Below are 21519 nucleotides of genomic sequence, written 5' to 3'. Positions count from 1 at the left end.
TGGCCGCTGCTGGACGCCACCATGGAGAGAACTCGCCCCGACATTCACTCTTGGTGGGGGGCGGGAGCTGCATTGCTCATTCGCAGTGAGGCGGATCCGGTCATGACAGCGTCTGGGCAGCCTCTCAGCAGGCAGGTGGGTGGTTCTTCAGCTGGGGTAGAACAGTGGCCCAGACCCTAGTGCTCCTATCGGCTCCTGACACCCCCAGTGCAGATACACAGCTGGGCACCCCACCGCAGCATGGCACTTCCCCATAAAGTGCGGGTACCCCCCTGGTTCTTCTCACCGTCCGGGGCAGCAGACCCTCTCACTGCACCATGGACAGGACCCAGAGCGGCTCCCGGGTGTGAAGCAGCTGACACTCACAGGTCACCTGGCACCTCCTTCCTTGGCCCTCAGCGGGTGGCTGGTGCAGGCAGGACACTCACTCCTCACACGCCGCCACTGCAAACACCGCCTGACGTCTTCATCCCCTCTGCCCAGGTGCCTCCTCGCGGGCTGGGACCCCGCCGTGAGGGCTGCAGCAGGGCCCTGTGCCCCTCCGCCTTCACAGAATCACACAGAATCACAGAATGTCAGGGTTTGGAAGGAACCTTGAAAGATCATCTAGTCCAATTCCCCCGCCAGAGCAGGAACACCTAGATGAGGTTACACAGGAATGTGTCCAGGTGGGTTTTGAATGTCTCCAGAGAAGGAGACAACCCCCCTGGGCAGCCTGGTCCAGTGTTTTGTCACCCTCACTGAGAAGAAGTTTCTTCTCATATTTAAGTTGAGCCTCCTATGTTCCAATTTGCACCCATTGCCCCTTGTCCTATCATATCACAGAGAACAGCCTGGCTCCATCCTTGTGACACTCATCCTTTACATATTTATAAACATTAATGAGGTCAGCCTCAGTCTCCTCTTCTCCAAGCTAAAAAGCCCCAGCTCCCTCAGCCTTTCCTCACACGGGAGATGCTCCACTCCCTTCATCATCTTTGTCACCCTGTGCTGGACCCTCTCCAGCAGTTCCCTGCCCTTCTGGAACTGAGGGGCCACAACTGGACACAATATTCCAGGTGTGGTCTCACCAGGGCGGAGTAGAGGGGAAGGAGAACCTCTCTGACCTACAACCAACCCGCTTCTAACACACCCCAGGTTGCCATTGGCCTTCCTGGCCACAAGGGCACAGTGCTGGCTCATGGTCATCCTGCTGTCCACCAGGACCCCCAGGTCCCTTTCCCCTACACTGCTCTCTAATAGGTCATTCCCCAGCTTATACTGGAACCTGACGTTGCTCTTGCCCAGGTGTAAGACTCTACACTTGCCCCTTTTATATTTCATTAATTCTTTCCCTGCCCAACTCTCCGCGTGTCCAGGTCTCTGGATGGCAGCACAGCCCTCCGGCGTGTCAGCCACCCCTCCCAGCTTGGTGTCATCAGCAAATTTGCTGACAGTGCACTCTAATCCCTCATTCAAGTCGTTGATGAATATATTGAATAGCACTGGTTCCAGTACTGACCCCTGAGGCACTCCACTAGATACAGGCCTCCAGCTAGACTCTGTCCCATTGACCACGACTCTCTGGCTTCTTTCCTTCAGCCCTGGCCGGCTCCTACCGCGGACCCCGTTCCCATCAGACGGGGCAGCAGCCCCCGCCGCCACCCCCGCTCCCCCACAGTGACCGGCGGGACGGGGCTGGCGGGCTGGACGCCCCGCCCCCTAGCCCTCCAGCCTTCCTCTCCTATTGGCCGGCTGGGCGCGCACGCGGCCGGCGCCAGGATAAAGCGAGCGGCCGGTGAGGGAGGTGGGACACGCGTTTTCCCGCGCTTTCCGCTCATTGGGGCGGGTGCGGGGGGCGTATGCGTCCCGCCAGCTGCTTCGGGACGCTCCTCTGCCCCTTCGCCGGCGCCGCGGGGGGCCGCTGCCCCCGGCCTCGCTGCCGGTACTGGCACGCGGCGCTATGCCGCCGGGAGCCGCGCTCGGCCCCGCCGCGGCCGGAGGCTGCTGCCCGTTGCCGGGGTGAGGACGGCGGGAAGGACGGTCCGGCCGGGCCCGTCCCGCCGCGCCTCTGCAGGGGGAGTGAGCTGGGCGTTCCCGGGGGCCGGGGAGTTGCTGAGGTGCGGGCGTGGCCGCGTTCCCGCCGCGGGGTCGCGGTGGTACCGTGTGTGGGAGCTGAAGAGTGAAGTGGCACAACAGAAGGTCTTTGCGATCTTGATCTGGTTTTGCTCTTGGGAGAAGAAAAAAAAAAGATAATGCCCCCACCTTGGCAAACAGCAGTGACCATACTGGGGTTATAATATAATCTGGATTTTGTGGCCGGGGTTATTCTTCAGCAAACTGGCAGATTGCTTAAACCTCTGTATGTATGATAATGTAAAAGCGTTGATGACTTCTTGCCGTCTTGGTAGGAGGGTATCACCTTCCCCTTTTGTTGTATGACCTTTAGTCCTTATAATGAAGAGCAGAAGTTGCAATATGAGTTGATTTTCATCTTTGTGAGGTGCTTGCTGACATTCTGGGATCAGCAGTCTACAAAGAGCCTGCTTGCACATCAGTGGCATTTTATACTGAAAGTGTAGTTCCTCTCCCATGGTGTTCGACTTTCAAGTGTAATGAGTCATGCGATTTGTAGCTAGTTTTTTTGATGTTTGACGTGTTCCTTTCATGACCAAGTGTTTTTCAGGTGAAAATCTAAACTAGATTTCACTGGCAAAATTAGTAGTGTGTTCAGACTGCTGGCAATATAGTCAATGGGTGCAAGAAGTGAGGGCCAGAGTGCTAAAATTACTTTAAATGAGAGCCACAAAACTTACGCTAACAGGCTGTGTTAATGAAAAAAGCAACCTGCTTCCAAACTGGACTTGCTTTCTGATTACCTTTAGCTTGGGTTTATCTCTTCCACAGCATTTGCTGTGGGTTACATTGATAGTTTTAAGAGTTGGTTGGTAAGTATGTAATCCAGGGAACCATTAAAGTATCTTTTATTCCTTTGTGTCTGTTTCTTAAGCAGATGCTACGGATTTGCTGCCTCCACGGCTCAGGAGTGCTGAAACTTCAGCTGCAGTGCAGGTTCTCACTCTGAATGTAGTATTAGTTCAGCAGGAACTTTCTTTCCCACAATGAGTACCTGCTTTTCACAGTTACCTGTCACTGCTAACCTTCTATTTCTTTCTCAAAGGTTTCTGTGCTCGAGCATAAAGAGCTGCAGCCTGGAAAAAAATACTGAGCTATTTTGGTCGTTGCTAAGGTCTGTGGCAGTCAGGGAAAGAAAGAAAGCAAACAGCATGGAGTCATTCCTTTCCTGACTCCCACTCGCTGGTTCGGCAGGCAGCTGGCTGTGCAGTGTGATGTGGCTTGAAGGCTGAGTCCATAGGTATTTCAGGTGACCAGCATCCATCATTAAGTGGCTTCTGCGATTTCCAGCCAGCCAGGTTCACTCAGGCTCCAGTTAGCAATCCATGTTATAGGATTATTCTTTGACTATGTGGGCTAAATGGTATCTCACCTGCATAAAAGGTGAGGAAAACCTCTCTCAGATAATGTATATTTCTGATAAGAACTGTTACCAGTTCATGGTGGCTTGGAGTATTTCTTTGAGGTAAAGAGGTGTACTGATTTTGTCTGGGATGAAGTAAATTTTCTTTGTAGCTCTGTATCGTGCCAGGTTTTTGGCTTATGACCAAAAGAGGGTTGATAACACTCCAGTGTTTTAGTTATTGCTGAAGAGTGTTTGCACAACATCAAGAACTCCATCAGGAGTGGGGCTTAATGATCCTTGTGGGTCCTCTCCAACTCAGAGTTCTATGATTCTGGTTTCTCTATTTCTCACGCTGCCCTGCCAGAAAGTAGGTGGGCATGAATTTGGGAAGGGACACAGCTAGTACAGCTGACCCAGGCTACTCAAAGGAATAATCGAAACCGTATGATGTTATGTTTGGCAATAAAACCTGGAGGAAGAAGGGGAGACATTTGAACTAATAAATAGATTATTTCTTTTTCCTCAGCTGAAATCTGTAGATAGAATTTAGGGTTACCTCATTTGAGCTCTTAGCTGTCTTCCCTCAAAGAGAGGCAGATGATTTGCAAAAACCCAAGAGGACTAAAATAGCAATATGTTCAGTTGAGAATGAAATCGAGGAAAAGAAGGAACCATCACAGTACAGTCTCCCCTTTTAAAAGCTTATAAACACTTCAACCCTTCAAAATTATCTTAAAGTAAGATACTGTGGTTTCAGTTTCCATGTAAATAAATAATGTCTGGTTTTTTTAATTTGAAAAATACATCGTTGATTATAGTTGTCCAGCAACTGTTCTTGAATATAATTTTTTTTAAAATTATTTTGCAGGGGTCTCTTCTGTAACAAATGAGGATGAAAATGCTAAGCAGGACCATAAGCCAGCAGAAGTATTTCCATGTGAAAATCAGGTTGAGAATTCAAAGACATATTCATTTAAGAGTAGACATGTTTCCACAAAGAGGTTGAAAAGTTCTTCCCTGGTGAAACTTCAAATAAAACTTCAAGAACCTGGTGATGAATGTGGTCTTGTCATTGATGAGACACCACAACCTGTTAATAAAAAGCCAAGAATAAGTAGGAACTACACAAATGTGAACAGGGACAAAGAACTGGCTGCTGTAGTATGTGCAGAAAAACTACATGATAATGCTATAGCAGATGACCTTGGGAGGGGTGAAGAAAAATCTGAGAAAATTATGACTTTGCCTAAGAATGACAAATGTTTAAAAAAATCGGAAAAAACAGGCAGTGTTTCTCAAAAAGCAAAGGAGATCTATTTGCCTGATATAAACACTGGTATATGGATGGTTTTGGAGGAAGGAGATGCCCTTGCCTATACTGAGGAGAAATGTCTATCTTCAGCTGGTTCTGTTGAGGCAGATGTGCAGAAGGGAATTCTGAAGCAGGGGAATACTTCAACCACTATATTCCTTGAAGCATTTGTTCAGGAACATACTGTTGATGAAGGCTGTGTGAGTGGCGGAAGAGTAACACAGCCTGTCTTGTGCATGGGTCACTCATCAAAAGATGAAACCACAGCAGAAAGACCTTATAAGGAAATAATAAAAAATATGGAGAAAAGCCAGAGCATAGAAGAAAACAGGGCTAATGATAGTGCAGAAGATACATACTCATATCCAACTTATTACTTAAACAAGAAAGAAAGTGAGATAACTCTGAGTCCATCTGCTGAGGAAACAGAAGCCAGTGGGGAGGACACAGAGCGCTCTGAATCAGATGATCCTCTAGAGGAGTGTCGGAGAATTTTTTATGAGTTTGAAAGAGAAGCACAAAAGAAGGGTGGTGATGAGAAGGTATTTTGTTTCCTTTTCAGTGCTGGGGGATTTTTCTGAGCGTATGAGGATGTGATGTATGGATAAGTTAAAATACTTTTTTCAAAATATGTCTTAGTGAAGGTTATATGTTTGAGCCGTCACTGCTAATAGATAAAGTTATACCCTTACAATTCTTTAGTCTAGTTTGACAATGGGGGATTTGTAAGTTTGCTGCAGTAGAAAGTTGTTCTGAATAGCTCCCTGCCTTGGAGTAGACATTTTTACTTTTACTGTAATAAGCAAAGTTTTAGAGGCATTTGTATATCGAGTAGTCTCCTGTACTTATAAAAGAATGTAGGAGCTTTGAGTACCAGTGCCTCAGCCTCATAGCACTGTGGCTTAACTGTCCTGAATGCAAAATAACTGTCTAATACTGATGAAGTTGTAATTTTCCTGATGAGGTTGTTGACTAAGTACCCTGAAACAGTGGAATGAGTGGGTCCTCAGTATATTACTGAAGTCTAGAGCTTTGTAGCAGTTGGTCTAAATAGTCTGTTCTTGTCCTTAATAGGCCCATGGAGAAAATGTAGATCTCAGTTTATTAGAAGGCAAAGTAAATGGTCCTGGACAAAAGAAAATAATTGTACACACAGGAAAATTTTATGCAAGTTATAATCTTGTAATAAACCGGAAGGTCATTGTAACTTACCTGTAGATGCATGTTGAACTTCAGGTTGGCTGAGTCTTGTAATATAGTTGTAAAAATAATTTGAAATTAATTAGAATGCGTTTGTCATCAACTCTTCTGTTTGAAGTTGTAGCAAATACTGTAGTGCTTAGAGTTGGTTCCTGAGACAGGTGAAGTCAGCTGCTGCCTGGAGCAGCTGAGGCTAATGAGTACTGAAAAGTCAGTTTGGAGTGGAAGCTTGTGCCATGAGATAACAGAGCACCTGGAAACCCAGAGTGGCTGTTGCTTTCTCTGCTTTTATGGTGCTTTAGGAAGCAGTGCTAATAAGCAGGCGTAATACTTTAAGACCCCTCCACCACCCTGAGTTCTTTCAGCTTGGTGTTTTCCTTCAATGCACAGCATGCTTAGCTCTGCATCTGATAGCAGAATTCAGTGTAAGAAGCACCGTGTTAAATTTAAGATGGTCTTGCTGTGCATTGGAACTACTTGAAGGTTAACTCTGCTTTTGTGTATGTGCATATCAGGTACATAAAGAAGCGGTGCCTTTCAAAGCATCTCCTTGGCAGCAAGGTCATGATGCCAAAATTCAGCAAGGGTACTGGGAGACAGTGAAGTCTGCAGCTGAAAGAGGACAAGCTTTTATTGCTATGACTTCTGAAGAGAACAAATCCACATCTGGATTCTCATCTGCTCAATTTGGAAGCGTTAGACCAATGGGTATGACTGTTTGATCTGTAGGTTTGACAAACTAAATTTTGTTTTGCTTCAGTTAAGCATCACTTGAATGTGTTTTGTTGTGTTGAATGTTAGCTGTGAGTTCAGGGACGGTGAGTGCTTCGCTTGTGCAGGTAGATGCCCTGTCCAACTACAAGGTTATATTTGAAGTCTTGGTAGCTCTAGTGGAAAGGGGACAAGTATTTTTTACTAAGTTCTTTGAACATGTACAGTTTTGACCAAAACTCTGAAAAATACTTGTTTTGTTGAAAGTATTTTGATATACAAGTTGAAAGAATAAAAAAAAAAACACTATTGAGTTCCCTTTAAGTACTGATATCAACTGTTAAGTTTCTAGTTTGAAGCATTCAGACCTTCTGAAACAATTTGTTAAATCTTGTAATTTGTAAATCATATGTTCTTCTCCCTTTCAGTTGTCCTTCATATGTGAAAAATTCTGGAGTATAAGTTATTTTCCGCGTTTAATGCTAGTTAAATGGTGTTTCCCCTCCAGTTCTTCTACTGTCACTTAAAATATATGCTTACAAAGTAACCAACCTAGCAATTAAATTAATTAAATACCACTTCATAGTTTCATTTGTGTGTTTATTACATATGCTATAAAAAAATCTTCACATAAAGTTGAGAAATTCTGAGAGTGTATGCATTCTTTCTGAACAACAATAAAATGCATTAGTGTATCTCATAGTGTGCAAATGTGTCTTGCTGTATAACAGGTGCTGATGCAAGTAAATTTAAGCAGGATGACTGCAAGTCAAATGCTGATACCTTGGCTCCAGAATCTCATCACAATTATTTTTTATTTCTGAGGTCTGTAGCTTTGCTAACTTTAAAAAGACAAAGCAGTACTTTAAGGCACTAACTGACTCCATTACTATATGAGGTTAGAATGGTGGTTTTCCTGTTTTGTTTTGCTTTTCCTTGCTATCATGCTTTTCTGCAGGGAAGGGCAAAGGGACAGGGAAGGCAGGCAAGTAGGTGTTTAAAAAGCATAGTCATTACAACTTGAAAATAGGTTTTAACTTGACTTGCGTGGCTGCTTTATTCTGGTGTCTTCAAACTGAGATATGATATCAAAAACACGGGAGAACACTTGCATAAATTCTGTTGGCAGAAGTGAAGTCTTAATGTGTTTCCTGACATTCCGGATCTGGTTCTGTGCATTAGTTTGCTTCTACCCTGCTTCAGCAGAGGACCTGTGAAATACCTGTGTTCCAGACTAATGTAATTTAAATAACAAAGCTTACCATTAGAGTTTAGATTCATTCTTCATCTTCTGTGTGTTTCAGCCTCTTCAAATTTGCTTGAAGTTAAGCCCCTTGAAACCTGCAGTGGTCAGCTGTGTGTACTACTGGGAGGAGATGCTGCAACAGCAACGCCTTATGGACTTCCTATTAATTCATTCAAAAGCACCATCCTTGTGCCATGCAAGGTACTGTAGAGTTTCTGCTGCAGAACTTGGATATATGAATGGGAACAGAAGTGGAAAAACTGTAATTAATTTCCAACAGTATTTTATAAGGTAGAGCCAATAATGTGATATGCCAGTATAGCTTTTTTTAAAAAAATTACTTGGTTCCCTGTGTGCTTAATTGAAGGTGTGATGCAAATTGCATTTTCATTTTCCTTGATTCTATTAGCCAGCACTACAAAAGCATAAGCAATTAAATATTCAAATTGTTAATCAATGGGAGAATTAAGTACTAATTTGTTTTCAGTCTAGTCATGATTGCATGTTGATTATTTTCCCTTAAAACTTCCTTCCATGTACAGTAGCAGATGATATCTCATGTAAGGCTTTATTTGGCTTCAAGAGAGGTACCCTTATAAAATAAAGGGATTTCAAGGAACTTGTCAGAAAGTTAATGCAGGCATATTTTTGGTTTTTTTATTGCCAACTTTGCTTCGTAATTTAGAGTGACAGAGTATTGTGAGGGTCTTGTTTCATAAAAATTACTCTAACCTAGCTTTTTTTTTTTTCTTTTAAAGCAGAGGTTACTGAAGATAAATTACACAGTGCTTTGGTTTCTAATTAAAAATCCCAAATCAGTTTAGTAATTGTCATTTTTCTAGGATGTTAGGTATTAATTACTTTGTGCTTCATATCTCCAGTATGTACCTTTTTGTTTCCTAAATAGGGTACTGCTTGCCCCAATAATGGTGAGACTGGGTTGTGACCATGATACACATTGCCTTTGCTTGCTTTATGCAAAAATAACCTTCTCCTTGGTAGTTGCACACACATTTAAATGCTGCTCTTAAAGGATCTTCCTTAGAAAATACATGTGGCGTAGACACGTTGCTCCTTGTTTGATACACACAGTGCAGTAATTGTTTGGACCTCTCTGGGTGTGAAGGTACCATGGCTAACCTGACGAGCTGCCAGATTTTTGAATGTGATTTTAACTTCTGTGCTTTTTGTTAAAATAAGCGTATCGTGATAAGCAAAACCTCTATATTGCATTGTCTAACAAAGGCTGTAGGTTCCTAAAATGAAACTGTTTTTTTAGTCTAGTTCATTTGGTCCTTAGTTTTTGCTCTCAATGAAGCACTGTCTGAAATAAAGACCAGCTTGAAAGTATGACTTAGATAATAACTGCTAGTGCTTGCTGAAGGACTGAGCTTCCTCTAAGAAAAAAGAAGTTAAAAAAATAGTCTTGAGACCTCACATAACTGTGAGCAGAAGCATACTTTTAGTTCAAGCAGGGAAAACCTCTATATCTACTATTTCTGATGGTTGTTTCTGGCTCCCTGTCATGTGCAGCTCCAGTTTTCTGAATAACTATTCAGCAATGTTTAATTTTTTTTTTTTCCTCTAAGGATGTGGAAAAGAACTGATTTTAGTTCTTTGGGTTATTTTTTATATATTGACCACATTAGTAATTGTTGTTGCTGTGGTTTTATTTGTGTGTGTTTGTTTTACAGACTTCTATACAGAGAGGGCCTTTTATTTCACAATCAATATCCAAAGTGCCACTTGAAACAAGACATCGATATATCAGCATGTTTTTTGCAGAATGCTTCAAATCTTGCAGCACAGTGAATGAAGCTATCAACAAAGTTTGTAATGTTTTGTAGATCTTTATGATTCTGCTTCTGAATTAAATCAGTAGGTCTTAGCTTCAACAGTGTGTTGGCGGGGTTCTTTTATTTGATTTTTTTTTTTTTTTTTAAAGCAAGTATTTCAGACTTTTTGGAAATCAGAAGTTAAATGTACTCAGTCTTATACTTCATAGTGTTTTCAATCAATTTCAATTTTATCTGAATAAAAACATTTGTCTTTAGCACTGCTAATTAGCTTCCAAAAAGGTATGTTATTTTAGTATAAAGTGTTTTTTTTTTTTTTGCAAATTCAAAACAAAGATCTTGTGAGTACTGGGGGCTTCTTGGAACATAATAATGACTTTGAGATCTAGTCAGGACAGAAGGAGAACATGTGTGAAAAACAATCATAAATATCTCAATCATTCTGAGCCCCTTGCATCTTGTATTTACTGTTCACACCACTCCAAGTGCTGCTCAGGCTTACAGCCAACACATACACCTTTAGGTGATAAATTTCTTGGCTGCTGGAAGTCAAAAGACTTATGGAGTTGTCATGATAATACTCTGTGTGTGTATTCTCCATTGAATGAAAGCTTGTAAAACGTCAGATGTTACTACTCTGCCGTTTACAGTGTGTTCTCTTTGTTACGCAGCATGTCTTGCTATGCCTGACTTTTCTCTCACTAAGAATGTTTCTTTTACCTTCCCTTTAACTTCCTCCTGTGTTATTTCTCAGCTTCACCAGTTTTTCACTTTCTCTTTTGCTCTGTTTATAGAGGCTGTAGCTTCTGAACTGTACTGTAGTGATTGTTAGAAGGTGCTGTTTATGCCTGAAATTAGCTTCTCTTTCACTGTTTACATTATCTGCATAGACAATAAAATAAAAACAGGGATGAAGCTTTTCCCCCCCAGCCCCCAGGAGATTAATTAAAATGCTCCTTGATTGTGCACCTTCATAGTTAAAAGGTGCTGGACATTCCTGTCACTTCTGTTTCTCACAACTTTACAGAAAGAAAATTAAGGAAACATTTCTTGACCTAATAAAGTAATAATGCCTCCTTTGAAGCAGTATTGGAAAAAGCTGCCTGTAGCCACAGACTAAGACTGTTCAAATTTCCACAAGTGTTAGATTTAAATTCTGAGTCAGAGCACTGATTTCCTTCACAGATCTTTGCTTCATAAGTGCTGAATTTGTGTTTCTAGGTGTCTCATCCATCTGACTTTGTACCTTCTGTTGCACTTCAGATTTGGGACATTACTTGCACATGTATCTGCCTTTAGGTTCAGAATCTCAGATTCCAAATAGTGCCTTTTGTAGAATGTACAGTGCTCCAGTAACTCAGTCTTTTTTTTTTTTTTTTCTAATATAGGCCCTGATGGAAGAGCAATCTATTTATGACCGTTGTGGCAGTAAAAAAATGTACCTCAATTTTGCTGCGAAGACTCTCAAAAAGCTGAGAGATCATGGTAGTTTTGCCTTAATTTAAAATGTTTTTAAATGGGTTGTAAATGTAGAAATTAGAACAGCAGAGAAATGTCTTTAAAGTATTTTTTTAGTTTAACTTAACTAAAAATATTTCTTCCTATTTAAATCATTTTGTGGAAATTGCTGAAATAAATTTGTTTTGATTTATAACTGTTTGCTTAGGATATTAACAGGAAATATAAAATTGAGAAGAAATTATGAAAATGTTTTCTTGCATTCAGGGCAACTCAGTAACAGCATATCTTCCAGTGGTGCTGGATCCATGAGGTCAAATGATGAGGAAGGTAAAGAAAGGGGAAGGGAGATGTCAGTTTTCCACTTTAGCCTACAAATGAGCTTATTTCACCATGAAAGTGTTGCTCTGTTTTTGATCAAGCTTTTTCTACTAGTTGCTGTGAGGGCTTCCAACACAATTCACTGTTTATATCTGAAGGCACATTCTTAGGGGAAAAAGTGTTGAACTTGTGTTTGAAAAGAGCATGTTCTTCAGTATTGCATACGTGGCCTTTCTGGGATAGCTACTGAATTAACATCTCCATTTTTTTAGTGTCTTTGTTTTGAATAATGTAATGTTTTACTTCTAATTGCTCTGAGGTACAAGCAGATGGTTCTTGCTTGTAAATGATAGTGCCCATCTTGTAATTGCAGGGTTTTTTAATTTTTGGAGCTACTAGGATATTAAAGTGCTTCTTATTTTCTTCAATATTACTTAAGCTTTGGGTTTGTTTACTTGTTTGTTTGTTTGTTTTTAGCATTTACAGGTAGTGCTCTATATGAACTTTTAAAAGATTATCTTCTGACTGAGGAACAATTGAATGAAAATAATTTCCCTCGACCAAATCCTGAAAAAAATGGCAGTGCCATCCTTACCAGGGTTGTAAAAAATGCTGGATGTGATGGTGAGTGCCTACTAGATTGCAAGAAAATAGAATTTCAGTCAGTGGTTTACAGGACAGTAAAATACACAGGTATAAAATTATACATTACGGCAACGTTCTGTATTTAGTACCTGGATTATAATTGAATTCACAAGTTTTTATAAGTAAGCCATGAAGCTTTATAGGTCTCTTTTAATTTTAGTTTCAACATAGTAATTGAAAAAGTTTCAGATAAACTTCAATTTCTTACTGTGCTATAGAGGAATTTTTTTTATACATGGCTAATCTTGGGAGTCTGCTTATGTATTGATACTCTGCTCTTGCAATTACTGTTCATGTAACTTTTTTCATACTTCAGCATTTTTTTACTTTATGGCAAGCCAGCTAGGAGATATGATTTTTTTTTTTATCATTTTGTTTTTAGATTTCAAAAGAGTGTGCTGTAGGTGTGGCAAAGTATATGCTGTTACTTCTACAGGAGAACATACACGTAAAGAAGAATGCAACTATCATTCTGGTAGCGTATTGGAACAAAAAGGTAGATATTCTTGGCATTCAGTCTTTCTAAGCTGTTAAAAGTTAACAACTCATGTCCAAACTGAACAAGGTCAGACTATAAAACTCTTTTTGCAGAAGGTTCAGCTGAGATATGTTCTGCCGTACTTTCAGGAATGTGGCTACTTAGTAAAGCTGTTTTCTCTGATTAGGCCATAACTTAGGAAAGCTGATGTTGATAGAACTGTGTGGGGACGAAAGTAGAAAAATGCTCATTGTGTGGCCTTGCACTGACTTCTGAGTGAACCTTGTCATCTTATCTGGGAGACACCTGGAACACTCAGAAGCTACATTAAATATTTCCCTCAAGGAGAACCCTGTTGAGCATACTACAACTTTCTGTCTTCTATTCATTGGTATTTTGTTGGTTTTGGTTTTTTTTTTGTTACGAAAACCATACTTCACAAGGGAACAATTTTTCAGTTTGTCATCTTGGCATAGGTGGGACCTGTAGGTGAGACTTTCTGCTTTCCATGGTGCACTCTCAGGAGAAAATGGAAAAGAAATTTGAGAGGAGGAGTGAGAGCACTGATTTGTTTTTGCTGTTGTTTGTTGCTGAAAAAAACGCTCAATTTTCAGTTTTTCTTTTTGGCAGTTCCTGGTGGCGTGGAAAAATGCTATAGTTGCTGTGAGAGAATAGTTGGGTCTGCTGGATGTCAGATTGCAAAGGTAGGCATGATGTTCTCTGAAAGTTTATATAATGCAGTATCTTAGTTTTGCTTTCTGTGTCCTTTTGGGTTAAAGCTGGGTCATAGCTTTCTGTGAATGGTTTGGTATTAGCCTTTGAGGTTTACTAACTAGTGTTTAGTAAATTATGTGGCAAATATTGACAAGAAGCATTATATATATGCTCCTGAGTCTGTTAAAGAAACAAATTATCTGGCAATTTAGGTAAGATATATCTAGAAAACCTGCACTTAAATACTAATTGTAATTTTGCAGCTGCATGTTCATGATGGAAGAGGGGAGAAATTGGAAGGCTTCATGAAGACATTAATTAAATCACCACCTTTTGATAGAAACTATGGTGTATATGCTCTGGACTGTGAGATGGTATGAGCAACCTAAAAAGGTTGGATCGGTTAATAGAAAACTCTATTGCTGCTTATGAGGCAATTTCCTTGCTGTAGTAGTTTGGAACTCATGTCTCCAAGGTCTGCAGAACTCTGTGTAGTTATTCTACATGACTAGACCTTCAATCTGACTAATCACTTGACATGACTAGACCTTTAGTGTTGAATATGCAGTGAGCAAACTCATTTGAATCTGTTGAGTTGTTCGCCAATTGTGATTTCTTGTGCAGTTTACATAATGTAAGGAAACATCATTGCTGTGTAAATGCTTGTTAAATTTACTTTTTTCTTCAGTGTTACACAACCCGTGGCGTGGAACTAACTAGAGTGACAGTGGTGGATGCTAAGCTGCAGGTTGTCTATGATACATTTGTTAAACCAGATGGTAAAATTGTAGACTACGATATAAGGTATGCTAATTAGTCTATAGTACTTCAGGATTAGACTTAATAAATTGGCAGATAACTATATAAGAAGAAACATGTCTCTCAGATTACTATTTCTGCTTACATAAGTCAAAGACCTTCAATCAGGAATGAGGCTTTTGTTCTTACACGCTCAGTTAAGAACTTTTTTTCACTTTGCCTAGTTCAATTTATTTCTTCCACATTTAAAGACTTTTTCTCCCCTTTCTTAAAAAAAGAAGTTAAACCTCCCACTAAATTTCCTAATGCAGTGGAAGCAAATGCAAATTTTATCTGTAAATGTTGTCTCACAGAGAAACAGCAGTCTCATAAACCATGTATTGAGGCCATCAGACTGTACAGCTTAACAAGATTTGGCTGTATTTAGTGCATATCACTTGTATTTTGTCTTCCTATTGGTTTTTGCCTTCGAGATCTGGAAGATGTGTTTTTGATTCCTATTAGTTCCTTGAAGTCCTGCAGCTGCACTGAGGAGAAACATGGGTTTTGAGCCTCACTGTAAGAAAAAAAAAAAAGCCAGACTAGAGGAGAATCAACCTAATGTATTCCTACTTCTTCAACAGCAATATTTGTTTGCTTGGAGCCCTGTCTTTAGGCTGTGCTTAAAAAAACATCCTCAGTCACTGATGATGGTAGAGCTAAGTTAACATCACCTAGCTTAGTTTATTTTATGCTACCTAGGTAAAAAGGAAGAGCATGAAAAAATGCCTTATGTTGACTTCAACCTCCTGTGATTTTGAAGGTGGCTAGTGTTAACTTGAGGTGCTGGGGGAATACCTACTGTAAACCTTGTTCTTCTAAATATTTCTTAGTGCCTCTGATGAAGCTCTTCTAAATATGTATTCAGACTCTCTGGAGCAATGGAGGATGATTTGAAGAATACCACAACATCTCTTCGGGATGTACAAGCAATACTGCTGAACTTGTTCAGTGCGGAGACCATTTTAATTGGCCATAGCTTAGAAAATAACTTATATGCTCTCAAGGTAAAATAACCTGTTAGAAGACGATTTTAAGAGATGACTACTTGTCTTTACTGTGTTCTATTTAATTTCAAAAAAAGGAAAAGAATGTTGCATTTTGACAGATCAACATGTATACAATGAACTGTACATGATTGTGAAATGATAGCTGTATTATACTACATTCAGAGAAGGAAGAGAGGTATATACAAACAGTATGGTAAAGATTCTGACATTTCAGTTTCCTACTTTGCTGTTTTGTGCTTCTAGCTATGCAGCCATATGTCACCACTGGATAATATTGTCTTTATTTCTGGGTTCACAGAAACCTAGTATTGCATATTTTCTGATCTTGCTGAACTCATGCTGGCAACTGCATAAAAGACAGTGACAATTCAAGAGATACTATGGTATTGCTCTTAGAATCTCTGTAAACAATTATGCTACCTGTCAGGTTAATACCTTAGGTAACAGAAATGTATGGATTGTGCTATTAAATACTGAAGGCAGCAATATTCCATAAGAAACATAACCATCTGCTCGGGAAGTCTTGGGAGGATCTTATCAGTGTATATAAATACTTGAAGGGAGGGTATGAACAAGACTGAGCCAGGCTCTTTCCAGTGGTGCCCAGTACCAGGACAAGAAGCTGCCAGGACGTGGGAGGTTCTCTCTGAACATCAGGAAAGTTTTTCGCTGTGAGGGTGACCAAGAAGTGGCACAGGTTGTCCAGAGAGCTGGTGGAATCTTCTGCCTTGGAGATTCTCAAAAGCTGTTTGGACATGGTTTTGGGCAGCTGGCTCTAGGTGGTCCTGCTTGAGCAGGGAGTTTGGGCAAGATGACTTCCAGAAGTCCCTTCCAACTTCAGCCTTTCTGTGATTATTCCTTAATGAAGGAATTAGAATTTAGCCTTGATGGACTTCCCTGCTAGTGATATCAAGAAGCCAATGCAAATGAGACTTCGCAGTATAGTATTGACTACCTAAAACCAGAATTAATCATGTTTACTCTGATGTTTGTTCACTAGTTTTATATACAATACAGTGTGCAGAAATCAATGTGAAGCACAATTTTTCCACAGTTCTTGCATCACAGTTTGCTGTTCCATAATGAATAGAGGAACACAGGGCAGATGGTGTAGAATTTGGTGCTCAAGGGTTTGTTTGGGCATATTATTGAGAAAGGAAATGGTTTAGATGCTAGATGGGATTTCTTTAATAAATAAAGACTGTAACTGGATGTGTAATCATTACTGTGGCCTCTGCTCTTTTCCAGCTGATTCATGGCACAGTAGTGGACACGTCAATAGTGTTTCCTCATCGGCTAGGTTTGCCTCACAAAAGAGCACTTGGAAATCTGATGGCTGACTACCTCAGGAGAATTCATCAAGATGATGGTAAGAGCACAGGTTCTTACTAAGCAAATAATACATTGCATCATGAAATGGGAGACAGGAATAACCCAGAAAACTGGAAAGCTGGTATTACACTCACTTTCATTTAAAACTTTGTCTTGGATACCTTTAATTCAGTAGTACAGTAAACGCAGAGGATATACCTGAAGGGTAAGATGGTTGGTGTGGTTTTACCCTGAATGGCAGCTAAGCACCACACAACTGCTTACTTATTCACCTTCAATACTGTTGGCTTGTCTGTGTTCACCAGACAAAAGTGTTCCAGTTTCTTTCCCTTGCAGAAGGGTCACCAAAATTCTGAAGGTAGTGTGACGATGCTATCTATTTGAAGATTCACTTGCTTATCCAAGCTGAGACAGGAGCTCTACAGCTGGGGGTTTCAATAGTAAAATTATGGTACATTTCTCTTGGCTGGCTGTCAAAGATCAATCAATAAATCTATTCTACAATGTGCATAAAATACTTATGAGACATTGCATTTGACAGATGTATTTCGTGTTGACCGTGCCATTCTAAGTAGTTTTTAATCTGATCTTAGAACAAATTAAATTGAGTATCTAATAGACTGGCAGAATTGTATTTGCTTTTATCAGTGAAGCCTCCTGAACAACAAATAATATTCTATTCTGCTAACATATCTTAATTGCCCAGGGAATACATAAATGGTCATAGCAAAACTTGATGGCCTTTGATACCCAGTGGAGTAGCTGGATGCTGCATCTAAAAGCTTATAAATATCCTATGACTTCCTTTGCACTGACAATGTGATCCATAGTACTGTGGTGGGGGTAAGGGAAATGTCAAAAGTTATTTCTACAGGCCATATGAAATAGCCAGAACTCTGCCACTCTGCCTTTAGGAGACTCTTCTGCTTAAGTTTGGATTTAATCATTTTTTGTTGATCACCACTGAGCTAAAATCCAGTTTTAACCTGTAGAGCTAGGTCGCTGCCATGTCACTTTCAAAAAATGAAAAATCCTGAACCATGACTTCCACACCCTCTGTTTATATTGGTTTGTGCTGCTGCTTTGTACTAGTTTGTGTTAGTTTTTTCCTTTCTCATCTAGGAGAGAAGATAAAAGAAATAAACTTCAAGTCTGGATTTGCTTTTCCTCTTTTTGTAAACCTAAGGAATAGTAGAATGAAGCACCCTTTGCTGTCAGAAAGCTGTAGGTCTGTGTTGATTTAACTTGCACTGAATTTAATTGACTGCCTTTTTCTTGACTGTCACAAACTGGTATTTAACTAGGAGGGCATTTTAAAGGGTTTCAACTCCAGGATTTTTGGTGTCCAAGGTACAAAAGCTGCAACTGCTGAGGTAGCTTGACTTACAGTGTATCATATACTTGGTTTCACTGAAAAATGAAACAATACCCAGCAGTGCTATGGTTTCTATAATTGAGCTTGAAAAACACGTCTCTCACAGGTTGCTCTTTATCAAGCAGTTTAAAATAGCAGCAGCTAAAGGGTGGAGTGGCGAGGCAGAGCTCTACTTCACAGTTTGGAAAGCAAGTGAGAACTGGAACTTTCTCTGAGAAAAGATAGTAAAGACAGTGGGCAGAAGCTCACTGGATCACTTCTGTTTTCTTATCCAAATGGGAAATAGTTTGTTTGATTATTGTCAACTGTTCTCTTAATTCTTGAGGTACACTGAGGGGAGAAATCTAGAACCTGCAAGGTTATTACTAGCTGTCTTCTGATTCTGTGAATAGTAGAGGTTACTGAATGGTATGAAGTTCTCTGCCACAAATAAAAGCTATGACTCTCCTCCATTAGCTTCCACAGCTCTTTATATGTCCAATCTAAATAGATATTGTAGGGACAGTTCTTACATGAATGCTTTCAACAGCGTATTTTTTAATGCACATGACTGTTGTAACACCATAAATTATGTGTTCCTTGGGAGGAAAGTATAACCACTTCCACACTCAAGGAGATGCTGCACTGCTTTAAGCTGGTAGATATCTAAATTGCAACTACATGTCTTCAAATGTGAAAAGATATTTGCTTCTGAGTCTAGACTGCTATATATGAAAAAATATCTAAAATCACTGGCATTTAAGTTTTTCAAGAGAAAGCTAGAAGCTTGTACTTTTAACTATTCAGTCATTTTTTTGTTGTGATAGCATTCAAGACCTCTTCTTCTTTGGGGAGTGAAATATCTCAAATTAAATGAATATAGTGGATCTTTTTTCCACCTATCCTAAAGTTGCTAAGGAGAGCCCCGATATACATCTTTGGCTTTCAGTAGAAAGTGCTCAGAACTGTCACCACTTAACTACCATTATCCTGGCAGCCAGCAATTTCTTGTATTGATTTAACATTAGGAAGTGTACTCTGGTGCCTCCAGTAAGTGGCGACTAAAGAGAGGATTGCATGCATTTCTTGTTTGGATGACTATTTTTCATCCAGAATACATTAAAACCTTTCTACTGTACTTTTTGTAGGTATGGGAATTGTGTAAGACATATAAACCTGTAAGTTGTTGACTTTTAAAGCTCTGACTAAGCATGTATTAAAAATATATAACCATATATAATTTAAATCCTTTAGCTCCTTTCAGATTTTGTGGAGAATTTCAGTAGCTCAGGACAAGTAGATTGTCCTTCATTAACCAAGGCAGATATTTATCTAGTTGCAAACTCAGCTTGCCAGCTGTTAATTTTTCAACTTCTGATTTGAAAGTACATGACTTGGAGAGGCTGGTTTTCCAAAGACGGTTATCTTGGATACTCCAGGTTGCTAATCCAGGCTCCATTTAATATTGAAGCTGGAGGATGCAGTGGGAAACTGAATATTGCCAGACAATACAGGACTGCTAGAAGCATGTGATTTTTACTTTGAGTTCTGGTAGCAAGAAGTTGCACCAGAAACTGTCTAAATACCAAGTATTGTCAGCAGTTGTCTCAGCAATTATTCAGCTTAATAAACACAGCTACCATTTTTTAATAAAGAAATACATGATCTAACACTTCTGATTTTCTTGTTGTTGTTGTTCTTCTCTAGTTGGTGGTCATAATTCCAGGAACAATGCAGTTGCTTGTATGGAACTAATCCTTTGGAAGGTCAAGGAGGATAAGAAAAGGAGCAAACGATGATGATTATAGCTTTGGAGGAACAAGGTGTGGGGGGGAAATCTACTTCAGTTTGGCTTGCTGCTCTGTAATGCTTCAGTATTATTTTTCTGATGTAAAAAAGAAGAAAATGGAAAAAATCTAATGGGAAAACCTGACTGTATCTGCTTCTGAGGCTTAAGATGTACAGGAAGGAGAAAACATAAATGCACAAAATACGAGTAAGATGTTTAAAGTAAGTTCTTGTGTTAAACAGTGAACCCATGCATTTTTTTTCCTGTTCTGTTAAGATTATTATTTCTATAATTACCATTACTACTGTGGCTGAAAACTAGCATTTGCAGTAAGTGAAAATACTTATTTTTTTTAAATTCTGGATATAATTTTGGATTTTGCCTTGTTCAGCCTCTGGAATAAAACTTAATTCACACAGCAGAAACTTAAGATTGTTTTATTTTTCTTTCCATTCCTGCCTCTCTCTACCTCTCTATCTGCTTTGAGAGGGAAAACAAACTTGGTCATTTTTAATGTGCTAATTGACATAAAAAGGCATAATGGTAGAAAAGTGATCTCTTTTTGGAGCAGTATAAACTGGTCTCTTTTAAATAAGTTTAGCCTGCAGGAAGCTTTTCAACTGTAAAATCAATAAACTTTGACTTGAAAGGGTTCCCACAAAGTAGAGTATTTCAAGAAGTAAATACATTCACTGCTTCAGCTAAAATTGGACTATGGTCCAATACATAATTCCATGTCTCCCACTTCAGATAGCATTCAGAATCTGCTACCTTCAGAGGAGGATTTTAAAGTCTGTTGCCCCTTAATGTTGTGTTAAGGAAACATAAGGAAATTTTGTACAACACTATCCCTTGAGATGAAGTTCTGCTTTTCACTGATTTGTGAAAGAAAGCAGAGGCTGGTGAGGAAAAATGGTCTTGACTGAGGACTCTGTAAGAGAACATTTGTAGTCTAAAGAAAATCTCACAGTTCTCACAGATGTGCCCTGAAGAATGAGTACACTACATGATTAATCTATATTGAAGGTTAAAAATCACTGCAGCTGTTTCTTGCTCATCAAAGTGTTGGGGGATGTGTCCTGTAGTTAGCTGTAGTTAGAAATGGCATTGCCTATTTATTGTTGTGTGTCTGCTGCTCAGAAAGTCAAAAATAAAAAAGCTGCTGATTTTTTCACCCAGGAATAGGTAATACTACTTTCAACATTAATGTCTTGTATACAGGCTCCACTACAGCTTAAAGAATGGGATTTGGCATGTCCTTTACAGAAAGGTAGACTTGCTCATGGACCCTCCCAGCTTTGAAAGTAGGTCTTTTTACTGAAGATTGCTTTTATTATTTCACTTTGAGTAAACATAAGGAAAGAGATGAATGTCTGCTCTGTTCAACCTGTGCTACTTAGCAGAGAAATCTGTGTTAGTCATCCAACAAGTCGTTGGCAGTAACCAAGCCGGTAACTCTTGAAGCTCTATAGGCCATCCAAGGAACTTTCATAATCTGATTTGTCCTTGTCATTACTTCTTCTTGTAGTTGACTATTTAATTTTTAAAACTAAATGGATAACATACTGTGCACAATAAGTAAAATAATTTTATACACTCAGTTCTTGTAAAAATTGCAAAATACTTTCAGCATCAGGAGATGGTTTTAATGAGATTTCACTAAAATGGAAAGTGGTATATATATAAAAATACATTTCTATATATACTGTGAACTTAATAATTGGAACAGTGACTTAACTGACTCATTTCTGTCATCTCTCTCCTGCTGGCTGCTGTAAGCATACGTTTCTCTTTCCCACATATATTTATGATATAGACTTAGCTACTGCAAAACCTGACCCAGCATCTTCAGGAGCTGGAAGCTTAGTTTCTGTTTTGGAGATGTGAGAGGCTGG

General features: G+C 39.7%; 2 protein-coding genes across 2 annotated transcripts; both read left to right on the top strand.

Annotated features, from left to right (window-relative positions):
- Nucleotides 1-21: 21 nt before the first annotated feature.
- Nucleotides 22-11230, top strand: LOC309451480 (uncharacterized protein; the record flags this gene model as incomplete). Its single annotated transcript, XM_082075162.1, has 7 exons — nucleotides 22-135; nucleotides 1582-1777; nucleotides 4329-5314; nucleotides 6488-6680; nucleotides 7988-8130; nucleotides 9624-9758; nucleotides 11114-11230. 7 exons carry the CDS (start codon nucleotides 22-24, stop codon nucleotides 11228-11230), a joined length of 1884 nt encoding a protein of 627 aa, XP_081931288.1.
- A 2416-nt stretch (nucleotides 11231-13646) lies between these two features.
- LOC309451478 (putative exonuclease GOR) lies at nucleotides 13647-19936 on the top strand (the record flags this gene model as incomplete). The annotated part of the gene is made up of 5 exons (XM_082075160.1): nucleotides 13647-13715; nucleotides 14030-14145; nucleotides 15008-15146; nucleotides 16398-16518; nucleotides 19543-19936. 5 exons carry the CDS (start codon nucleotides 13647-13649, stop codon nucleotides 19632-19634), a joined length of 537 nt encoding a protein of 178 aa, XP_081931286.1. The 3' UTR covers nucleotides 19635-19936.
- Nucleotides 19937-21519: the final 1583 nt, after the last annotated feature.

The sequence above is a fragment of the Streptopelia decaocto genome, assembly GCF_964273445.1.
Source record: "Streptopelia decaocto genome assembly, chromosome: Z".
Taxonomy (NCBI): Eukaryota; Metazoa; Chordata; class Aves; order Columbiformes; family Columbidae; genus Streptopelia; species Streptopelia decaocto.
Note: the sequence above shows the minus strand (reverse complement) of the source record. Positions and strands in the feature narration are given on the sequence as shown.